The sequence below is a fragment of the Gossypium hirsutum genome, chromosome A08, assembly GCF_007990345.1.
Source record: "Gossypium hirsutum isolate 1008001.06 chromosome A08, Gossypium_hirsutum_v2.1, whole genome shotgun sequence".
NCBI classification, from domain to species: domain Eukaryota; kingdom Viridiplantae; phylum Streptophyta; class Magnoliopsida; order Malvales; family Malvaceae; genus Gossypium; species Gossypium hirsutum.
The window spans coordinates 95,395,869-95,407,695 of NC_053431.1; the positions used below are offsets into that span (position 1 = coordinate 95,395,869).

An 11,827-nucleotide genomic window follows, 5' to 3' on the forward strand; every position below is an offset into this window, starting at 1 on the left:
AATAAATGCAATTAATTAGATGCTCATTTTGTAAATTTTTTGTTATCGAACAATCAAAAAAATTTTATATAATTTACCCATAACTAAAAACATGTTTTATTGAATAGCCAAACTAGAAAAATATTACTTGCTTTTTTTAAATAATCTTCATATTTTCCAGAAAAATGAAAAATAAAACATATTCATGAAAACAATTTATTTTAAGGGTAATCTATAAAAATAGTTACTTTTGTTTGACTCAGGTTACATTTTAGTTACTTATGTTTAAAATTTTACGTTTTAGTCATTTATGTTATTATTTTATTACGAAGTGGTTACTTTACCGTTAAGTTCCGTTATCTCTCTAACGGTAATCTTAGGTGGCAGTCCAACTAGATTTTAGGTGCCAACTTGGATTTCTAAATGGGATAAAAATGGATTTTTTATTAAAAATTTTAACTAATTAAAATTTTCAAACCTAAACCTTAACTAAAAGAACTGTTTATATCCTCTTTTTAATTTTTCTTCTTTCTCTTTCTTTTTCCAATGGGTTTTTTTTATTTGACTGGAAAAACTATTATTAAGATCAAAATTGTTGAAATCAGCAATAAGAAAGAATAATCTGGAATACCCATAAATAGATTGTGAACATACAAGTTGATTCAGATCAGAAAAAATTTGATTGAGAAACCAATTATTCAAGAACTGTGAAAGAACTAAAAAATATAATAATTAGGAATAAGAACAGTGAGAGTAACAACCTTTTTCTGAAAATTTTAAAATTAGCTTGAATGAAACATGTTCATGAAACATGTTTCTGGTTGCATTTTATGGGATGTCTACTGACGCAAAATAAAATATATGTTTACAAACAAGTTCAAAAAGTAGAAGAAACTATCAAGAATTTTAATTTAGGGTTTTCATTAAACAGTAAAAAATCTAATCTTTTGTTTTTCAGTATTGAATAAAATAGATAGAAGAATACAAAGAAGATATACCTGAACCCTCCATTGAATCCATCTGTATGAAACAGTCAATTTAATTTCAACTATTTTGATGTTAATAATAGTTTTTCCAGTCAAATGAGAAAAAAAAAACCCATTGGAGAAAAGAAAAGATGAAAGAAAAATTAAAAAGAGGAGATAAACAATTTTTTTAGTTGAGATTTAAGTTTAAAAATTTTAATTAATTAATTTTTTAATTAAAAATCTATTTTCATCCTATTTAGAAATCCAAGTTAACAGTTAAAATCTAGTTACACTACCACGTAATATTACCGTTAGAGAGATAACAGAACTTAACGGTAGAGTGATCACTTCGTAAAAAAATAATAACATAAGTGACTAAAACGTAACATTTCAAATATAAGTGACTAAAATGTAACTTAAGACAAACAAAAGTGACTATTTTTGTAGATTACCCTTATTTTAAACAAAGATCCTTAAATTGATGCTCTTTTCCACTTATAGCTCATTCGATGCATTTGTATATACTTGCGACATACATTAACCTATATTCTTCCGCAACAATTTATTTATGCCATTGGCACCTTTTGTTGTGCTAATCACTTTTTACCATCAAACAAAAAAACATGGTCCAATTATTGCACATTGCTAAAACAAGCATTCAAGAATTGAAGGAAAAAAAATATATGTATATATAATGTATATTTTACATTAAAAGAGTAATTAAACTGGCTAACCATCAATTCCCGCTAGGAAATAACGGTCCCAAACTTTGTCAATTATTCTTAAAACTATAAGTAACAAATGGCAGTGTTTGCAACAAACGTGAAAAACCATAAAAAAATAACACAAAACGGGGGCAGACATTCATAAAATCCAAAAGGGTTGTAAGACTGCCAACTCAGTCATGTCACACCTATGCCTGCAATTTGTGTTAGATATATCAGCAATAGAAGATAGGAGAAAGTGAAGAAGCCTAAAAGGGCACAATGTGAAACTTCAGGTTTAACTATATAATTAGAGTTATCTGCATCAACTTACCTTGTTTGCAATGTTGTTTGAGAGCCAGTCCAGCCCCTCGTACAGTCCTTCACCGGAGGTAGCGCATGTGCTCTGGATATACCTGCAACATGTATTATATAGAAGGTGAAATACAGATCCACATATACAGAGGGCCAGGCACATGAATGGTGGAGGAGATATTTCTTCATCTTACCAATGGCGCTGGCGGAGTGAATGAAGGCCAAGCTTGTCAGTAATCTCAGCAGCATTCATAGCATTTGGAAGATCTTGCTTGTTTGCGAATACTAGCAGCACAGCATCCCTCAGCTCATCCTGGCAATGCACATAAAATAAAATATTGTTAGATTTCACCACGAAATTGTGTCCATAGTGCAACTGCAACCATTTCAGAACATGCTCATTGGAAACAGTGAGCCAGGATAAAGGAAGCTTAATTGACCTCATTCAACATCCTGTGCAACTCATCTCTAGCTTCAACCACACGATCACGATCGTTGCTATCAACCACAAAAATAAGTCCTTGGGTGTTTTGGAAGTAGTGTCTCCACAATGGTCGGATCTATATAGAAAATCGAAGCAAATAATTGAATAGTTGAGACAAATAAAAACCATAAAATCTTTTTCTATATTCTAAAAGATGCAACAAGATCAAAGATATACTCAAAACATAAGGTCCAACTTTGACCAGTAACCATCAAATCTTGTATATACCTAATGGAAACCAGGCACTTCTTCTCTCTTTCCATGGAACTAAATGTTCAGGCTGAGTTACATGGCCTCATAGTATCAGATACACGTGTCCAACATGGGCATGCCCAAATTAAAAAAAAAATTAACACATATTTGAAGGATCATATCATTTTGGAATACGTGTCGCACAGAGGAGCTGGGAATAAGCACTTAATGGAAAAAATCTGGATAACATAGCATCCCGGATATCAAGATGCTTAATATCTTACAGAATATATGAAAGCCAGAACAATCCCATCCATAACCTTTCCGTTTCACATGCAAGAGCTAAGAATTTACCGGAAGAACATAATAAAAGACACCCTCAATTTTCATTCCATGCAACCTTACAGTTAATGGTAACAATGTTCGAATAGAAACTGAATCTAGTTACCTTGTCCTGGCCACCAACATCCCAAACAGTAAAGCTGATGTTCTTGTATTCAACGGTCTCAACATTGAAACCTACAATATTACAACATATCATAATTCTCCATATCCTCCTTGAAACAAAACTTATTTGAACAACAAAAACTAAACTTTTTTTAGTTAAAAAGAGACTTACCGATGGTGGGAATGGTAGTGACAATCTCTCCCAACTTAAGCTTGTAAAGAATGGTAGTTTTACCAGCAGCATCAAGCCCAACCATGAGTATACGCATCTCCTTCTTGGCGAAAAGCCGGCTAAATAGCTTTGTGAAAGACAGCCCCATTTTTCACGTCTGTCAACCAACAAAACACCAAAATCCACCACATATCAGTTTCCAGAACCATCAATTTAATTTGAAAGAAAAATAAATAGCATTTATTCAAGATCAAAGAAGAACCAAATCCAATGGTAAAAATTCAAAACAAGAACATAATATCGTTGGTTCGAATTGAATCCAGATCAACACAACCTAAATCCAATCAATTACGACATAAATTCAAATCGAAAAATCCAGATCGGAACAAATTAACGAACTCACGAGGCTTCCAAGACACAGATCAGATAAAACTATGCAAGGAATTTTAAAATTCAATAGATCGAAGACAATTTATAAAACAAGATTGAAGTCAAAATTTAAAAGGAAAAAGGCAGATCGAGAGAGAGATAAGCTAAATTAGAGCAAAATAAAGTTACAAATAAAAATCTTTATTGGTTCTGAGAGGAGAGAGAGGCTTACCTGAGAGAAACGCGGGCTATAATTAAGCGGAATCGAACGAAGGAGAGAAGCCAAGATCTACTCTTCTCTCTCTCTCTCTTTTCTCTCAAAATCAAAGGAACTGTCGTCCAGCGTTTCAAACAGACCTTCGGGAATTCACAGATCCAAAATCAAAATATGATTGTAGTTTCACGGAATTCTTTTCGGTCTAATTTCATTAAACATCCTCGACCTCTAATTTCATTAAACATCCTCGACCTCTAATTTAAAATATATAGTGTGTATCTATTACATGAACAGATTGGATATAATATGTTAAAAAAATAATTGTCCTAAATTTTATTCACAGCGTACTATTTTTAACATATCAAATCTAAGTTATCAATATAATAAGCTTTTACATATTTATAATTTGATATATATTTTAAATATGCTTCAAAGTAAAACCAAATTGATATTTAATGCTCGTACTTTATAAACTCAACTAAATCATTTTAGAATTTAAAGACCAATTTAAAATGTTAAATATAATTGAAGTACTTTTGATGAAATTAATCCTATATTTTCAAAAAGTTGTAACTTTTAGTTAAGCATAAATTACATTGGCACTTGTCATAATGTTCCTATACAATTAGCATCTTGTAACAACAAACAAGTAACATATTGAGGAGGACCAGTCAACATGTTCATACCAAGCTGTCAATCTATCTACTAAGCGATTACTTTCCCGATAAACATGCACCACACGAATGTCCCAATCTCAGTGAAGCATACCCTTGATTGACCATACCATTATATTATAAGATGCATCAACTACTTCGTTTTTCACTATGTGAATAGTAGCCAGGCTATCTATTTCGATTAATACCTTTCGCAACCCCATATCCCAAGTACAACACAACTTGTCATTGAGGCTGTGTATGGATTACAGGCAACTTAACCAACTTACCATCAAAGAAAAATACTCCATCCCTGTTATTGAGGAGCTACTTAATGAATTGGGGCAAGCTATCTACTTCTCTAAGCTAGATTTGAAGTCTGGCTACCACTAGATCTATATGTGGGATAAGACATACACAAAACAACTTTCAAAACTCACAAGGGCCAGTATGAGTTCTTGGTCATACCATTTAGCCTAACTAATGGTCTCTTGAGCTTCCAAGCATTGATAAATGTTGTCTTTAAAAGGCTCCATAAGAAGTCAGTATTGGTGTTTTTTTATGACATTTTAGTTTACTTCACTAGCTAGTTTGAGCATATGGCACATTTTAAAGAGGTTCTGCAACTCTTAATGGACAACAAACTGTTTGCCGAGAAGAATAAGTGCATCTTTGGCACTACTCAGATTGAGTACTTAAGCCATATCATTTCTAAGGGGTTAGTGGCCATGGATGTTACAAAAATAGAAGGGGTTTTCAATTGGCCTACACCTAAATCTGTTAAGGATTTCAAGGGTTTTTTTGGGGTTACCTTGATACTACAAGAGGTTCATAAGACACAATGGACTTATGGCCAAACCTTGACTACATTTTTTAAGGAAAATGTACAGTAGAAATGGATTGATACAGCTCAGAAAGCTTTTCAAGAACTCAAGCAAGCAACTTTCCAAGCACCAGTGTTAGCCTTACCTAACTTCTAGGTTGAGATTTGAATTGATACAGATGTATGTGGCTATGGTTTGGGGACAGCCTTGTAGTAGAAAGGGAAGCCAATAACCTTTTTCAGTAAAGGGTTAAGGGTAAAAGATCAGGCTCTTTCAATTTATGACAAGAAAATGCTAGCAGTGTAGCTGGCAGTGAAGAAATGGCATCTATACCTAGTTGGGAGGCGTTTCTAGATAAGGACAGATCACTAAAGTTTGAGGTTTTTATTTAACAGATAGACTATCACCTCTTGTCAACAAAAATGGGCGGTCAATATATTAGGGTATGACTATGTCATTACCTACAAGAAATGTATTTAGAATATTGTAGTTGATGCCTTGTCAAGAAGGCCTCATTTGTAAGAAGGTCAGTTCTTCCAATATGCAGGTAACATTTCCTAGTCTGACTTCTATTGTTCTTTTGGTTGCTTCTTTTGGCATAAATCGCTTCCGCTCTACAATGAGTTCTTAAGGAATCCTCACTTGAGTAAATGATGACTTAGGCAAGTTTGGACGAACGGATCGCCTAAGGCCGCATGGATTGCGAGACAAAAGATCTAGCCCCGTGACAAGTGGAATCAGAGTATTGGTTAGAAGGAACCATTGGAATATCGAAAGAAGAGTTCGAACAAAGGTGGGTGAAAAAGTTTTTGAGGGAGATGCTGTCAATTGTTAAGGAATGCATGGGTAAACTTGAGGAATCCATGAAGGATGCAAAAGAGTCAGAGAATGCACTTGGGGAAAGCATTGAGGACTTGAGGGAGCAATCCAGGGACTTTGTGACCATGTGTCTCACTTCCTAAAGGGATAGCCTGCAAGAGTTGCTAGATTCCCAAAGGAAGAAGCTGACGGAGAGGAATGATGCTTTCAAAGCCATGGTGAAGGTTTTGAAGGAGGAAACAATGGCCATGACGATGAATTTAAGCACAAGAATAGAGGAGCTTGAGGGAGAGCTGGCCTTCTACTGAGCAGCCTTAGGGAAAGGAGTGTCAAGTGCAATACTCAGTAACGAGGATGTCCCGAAGCCAAAAGAGTTTGTGGGGATAAGGTCTGCATGCGATGTGGATAATTTCTTGTGGAGGATGGAAAACTATTTCCGTGCCAAAGGCATCATGGATGATGCGGTTAAGGTAAATACTGCTCCAATGTTTCCTACTGATATTGCGCTTTTATGGTGGCGAGGCACGACCACAGATAAAAGGTAAGGTGAGATTGGGACATGACAAGAGTTCCAATGTGAGTTGAAGGGACAATTTTACCTAGAATTTGCTGAAGAAGAAGCTCGGGCAAAGTTACAAGGGATAACACAACAGGGTATAGTGGGGGAGTATGTTCGAGAGTTCAAGGAACTTGTAACGCACCTTACCCGTACCCGAGGTCGGGACAAGGTACAGGGCATTACTGTGTATGAACATGACATTTCTAGGAAAATTTCAGGCTATAAAATTTTGTTCTAAATTAAAACCAATCAATCATATTCATAATGTCTCTATTATGGACCTACCAGGCCCAAGACATACAATAAAAATGGTCCGGGATTAAACCAATAACTTAAGAAAGTTTTTGGAAAATTTCCTAGGTTAAGCCTCATACGCTCGTGTGGAGGCAATGCACACGCCCGTGTGCTTTGGGACACACTCATGTCCCTTACCCGTGTGGAATTAATTAAATTTATTTCTCATTTCGAACCTAGGGTTCTCACACAGCCGAGCACACGCTCGTGTCCCTGGCCCCTGTCCTTCACACGGATTAGACACACCCGTGTTGTCGCCCATGCCCAAAAACTCGAGCATTTTTTTATAACGTCATCATGTGTTTAGGGAAACACGGCCAAGACACATGCCCATGTGCTAGGCCGTTTCCTCACACACGGTTGAGACACACGACTGTGTCTTTACCCATGTTTTTACTACCATGCATTATGACCTAAAAATTTTAGGTGCAGAGGACACACGGCCATACTACAAGCCCATGGGGCTGGCCGTGTAGACCCTTTTGGAGGCTACAAATCTAAGTCAATGGTCACCCTCTATAACCACTCATATTCGTGAATCTCAATGATGTTTATCATAGCCTAAATATGTTCGAGTATTACCATAAATGGTCATTGCATGTTAACCTCATCTCATCGGTTATGTACATGCTAATTTATCCTCTTTGTATTTAGGATTTTCGTCTTATTCAAAAACACATTTAGACTTGGCTCATTATTATAACTCATTGTCAATTATGGCCTAACCATACCAAGTGATTTGGCCACATTTCATATGTTTATTTATAATATACCACATTTAATCATAACAAGAACACTTAACCCCAACAAGCACCATTAGTAGGTCATAGCCTACATCAAAATGAGCCATGTCTTATGGCCATTTACAAAAAGAATAAGTTTAATATTTAAGCCTTTACATAAGCCAACCAATGGCACATATTACAAAATAACCAAAACCTATACATGCCATTGAAACAAAATAAAGTATCTATATACCAACACAAGACAAGTTGATAGTATTGACAATGCTCTAATCGTCTTCCAATCTTTACGAGTCCACGAGCTCTATAAAATAGATAAAAGAGAAGGGGTAAGAATTAACATGTTTAGTAAGTCCGGATAATGGGAAAGTAAACTTACCGATTATTTAGCATGCAACCATATAAGACATTCAGGCCAAACATTCATAGTAAAATTTCCTATCGCATGTACTCAACCATCAAGTTAGTCTCATGCCAGTACAATGTAACATCCTTCATAGATGAGCTCATTAATTCAAACATGTTTATTCCCATTTAACATTTTTAATCCCGTCAAATTTCTTGGAATCTCGATGGATATCTCGTTTACCATCAAATCATGCAAGTGATCTTTTAAATATGCACTCCCTTGAACCTCACTTTTATGGCGGGATTACCAGTCCAGGCTAAATCCCCCACAACATAACTCACAGAGTAATGTCAGTATTGCTAGTCCAGGCTAAATGCCCTACAATGACATATACTCTTACGAGTTCAGGTCTGAATTACCAGTCCAGGCTAAATTCAGATCCTATTCGGATTACCCGTTCAAGCTAAATCCTTCAAAGCACACATATTCTTCGAGATGCCGGATCACTATAGGATCACCCGTCCGGGCTAGATCCTTTATACCATTATTTCATTTTCGAGTAATCCATCAAACATCCCTTTTTATTCAACCGAGACATTTCATTATAACATTAATAATTCATGAGTTGTCATACAATAAATATTACTATTATAATTCATACATGTACATACATCTTTAATGTATTTAAAGATAGTTTACATTCGAGTTATGCAAACTTACTTAGTAATTGTTTAGGTTTCATATTTTAGTTATTCCGAAACCTTTCGTTTTCCACGATCGATCTCTAGAATCGGTTCCTCGAGGTCTATATCAGTAAAAATAAATTATTAATACCTTATGCTATTTATTTCGGACCTAAAATTCACCCCTGGGCAAAATGACCATTTTGCCCCTAACATTTCAAAATTTTACAACTTAGTCCTTAGGCTCGTAAAATGAAATACATGCAATTCCTTAGTTACCCAAGCCCAGTCAAATGTATTATAAACTCATACTAGCCCACATTTTTCTCTATTTCACATTTCTACCATATATTTTGTATCTTTTTCAAAAAGGTCATTTTAGGGGTTTTTCATGAAAACACCTAGAAAAAATGTTTAATACAGATCTAACTTTCATATTCCCCCATAAATCATCAAAGTACAAACATGTCACACATGGGTCATTTTGCATACATGAACCCTAGCTTAAAATATGGGTAGAAATTGAGAGAACATGTTTCAAGGATCTAAAAAATACAAAGAATATTAAAAACGGGGTCGGAGTCACTTACTATTGAGCTTGGAAAGTGAAGAAACCCTAGCTATAGTGTCCCTTAGAATTTCGGTAGCAAGAGGGAGAAGAATGGCTGATTTTTTTTCCTTCATTTCCCATTTTTATTGATTTTATTACCAAATAACCAAAATGCCCTTCTTTACTAAACTTCCAAAAATTTCCATGCATGCCTATTTTTGTCCAAAAACTTAGAAATTGGGAAAATTACTCTTTAAGACCTTCTAATTAATAATCTAAAGCAATTTCATGCAAATTGCTTCTAAAATCTAACTTTTACAATTTATTTAATTTGTTCCCTAATTTTCAATTAGACACCTTACACTAAGAATTTCTTCATAAAACTTTAACACATGCTTACTTTCATATTCTAGGCCTCATAATAACCATAAAATAAATATTTTGACATCAGATTTGTGGTCCCGAAATTACTATTCTGACTAGACTCAATTTTGGGATGTTACAGAACTCATGCTTCAAGTTTCAGATGTGACCGAGAAAGAAGCATTGCTTGCTTTTCAGAATGGATTGAAACTATGGGTCAGACAGGAGGTGGAATAAAGAGGTATTCAAAAGCTGTTGAAGCTATGACGGTAGCGGAATCCGTGGTTAAGCCTGGTCTAGGGAAAGACAAGCTTGGGTCTTCCAAGTCCGAGGAAAGGGGCGTATGTGAAAATGATCACAAGGAAGACAATGATGATGGCAATGGCAACGGCAACAAGAAAAATGGTGGTAATGGAAAACTACGAGTTGGGAAGAAGAAACCCAAAAGGGAAAGGGACAAGCTGAAATGCTTTCTCTGTGATGGTCCACACATGTTGAAAAAATGTCTGAAGAAATTCGCGCTTAAGAAGAAGTCGGTAGGTAAGGCCTTGGGACTTGGTTCGAGCGCAAGGGGTGTCGAATCCAAGGAGGCTGAAAACGAGAAGAAGCTAATAGAGTGCTTCTTGTGTCATGTTTCGTATAGGTTGTGGAAGTGTCCAAGGAAGTCTATCATCGAAAGAAACGATGGAGTAGACAAGAAGCCCAAGATGCTTGGTTCGAGTAAGGGAAAAGCTGAAGCCAAGAGGACAAAGAAGAGCAAAAAGAAGTGAGTAAAGTGCTTTTTGTTCCGTGGTCTACATGAGTTGTGAAACTATCCAAAGCAAGCCGTAGTCAAAGGAAAGGTAACGTCCGAGCTTGGTGAGTCGTCAAAGGGGCTTCCACCTAAGAAAGAGGGGAGTTTGTCATCGAACTTAGAGGAAGAAGTTGCGATGAAAATAGTGAAGCTGGAACTAATGAGGCTCAAGTCGAGTGAATCATCGGAGTTGACCGAGTCATCGACAAGGCTTTCACCTATGGGAAAGGTGGGTGATGCATCAGACTTCAAGGGGAAAGAAGCGATGCAAGTAGGACAGTTGACCCAAGTTAATGAAAAGGTACATTTCGAACACTTTGATAGTGTGTTGCATTCTAACTTGTTAACTTGGCAAGAACATAGGGGCTTTTCCGAAGTTCTTGAGTAAAGTGGCCGGGAGACTATGGGCAAAGAGAAGTTGAGTGTTATAAATCAAGAGGATTCTGTTCGAGTCAAGTTAGAATGTGGGCAAGATGGTTCGAGCTAAGAAGCAACGTAAGCCAAGGTAGAAGTCTCGAAGGAAGGGGGAAGCTAAGGCGTCGAGATGAGACCAAGCGAATTAAGTTAGTGCCATTCGGAAGTCATAACGAGGACGTTTTGAGAATGGGTGGGGGAGAATAACACCGGCCATATTTCAAAGCCCGTGACCATCGCACCAAATGCATCCGATGGAGGTCTATTGTTTAGATGGGGATTATTTAGCCCACGAGAACTGGCCTAATTCAAGGAATTATTGGAGAAGCCTGTCAGATTGAAGCCTAGTTGGCCCGATAACGAAGATATGGAAACTTAGGCTAATTTGGTAACTAATCTTAGAAGATAGAGGGAATCATATCTTGTAAAGATTAGATAGGATTTGATATGGCATATCTTGTAAATCCCTAAAATCAAGGGTTATGGTTAATCTCGTCCGTCAATGTAAATGTATCTTGATCGTTGATTTTAGCGGAGCTCAACTATAACTAGAGAGCCTCCCCCTCATTTGTATTAGAATAATGTATTTGTGCTTAATTGACACTTAGTTTCATTCCAAATACTCCTTAGATGGCAAGGTAGTCTGTAACACCCCTAACCCGTATCCATCGCTGAAATAGGGTTATAGAGTATTACCGTAAAAATGTAACTTAAAATCATTCATTTCAAAAACATTTCGTAAATCATATCATAGTCCAATAAAAAACATTCATATTGTCCTTTATTCAATCCCTTGAGGCTTTAGAAACATTTTAAAAATGATTCAGGACTAAATAGAAGACATATGAAACCTTAAGGAAAAACTTAAAAAAATTTAAACTATAAGGGTCACATGGCCATGTGGCCAGGCCGTGTGACTCATACAGTTGAGACACA

At 36.1% G+C, this 11,827-nt stretch overlaps 1 protein-coding gene across 3 annotated transcripts; it reads right to left on the bottom strand.

Annotated features, from left to right (window-relative positions):
• Positions 1–1,612: 1,612 nt before the first annotated feature.
• LOC107897152 (ADP-ribosylation factor) lies at positions 1,613–4,227 on the bottom strand. Of its 3 annotated transcripts, none has more exons than XM_041074584.1 (7): positions 3,863–4,227; positions 3,262–3,418; positions 3,091–3,161; positions 2,407–2,526; positions 2,161–2,279; positions 1,986–2,067; positions 1,613–1,866 (listed from the first exon to the last, which is right to left on the bottom strand). In XM_041074584.1, the coding sequence occupies exons 2-7, from the start codon at positions 3,407–3,409 to the stop codon at positions 1,861–1,863; spliced, it is 546 nt and encodes a 181-aa protein (XP_040930518.1). In that variant the 5' UTR covers positions 3,410–3,418; positions 3,863–4,227; the 3' UTR covers positions 1,613–1,860. The 3 variants fall into 3 exon arrangements, with proteins under 3 accessions (XP_040930518.1, XP_040930519.1, XP_040930517.1); XM_041074585.1 differs by lacking the exon at positions 3,863–4,227 and adding an exon at positions 3,665–3,842; XM_041074583.1 differs by lacking the exons at positions 1,613–1,866; positions 3,863–4,227 and adding an exon at positions 3,665–3,842 and having other exon boundaries at positions 1,977–2,067.
• Between the last annotated feature and the right edge of the window lie 7,600 nt (positions 4,228–11,827).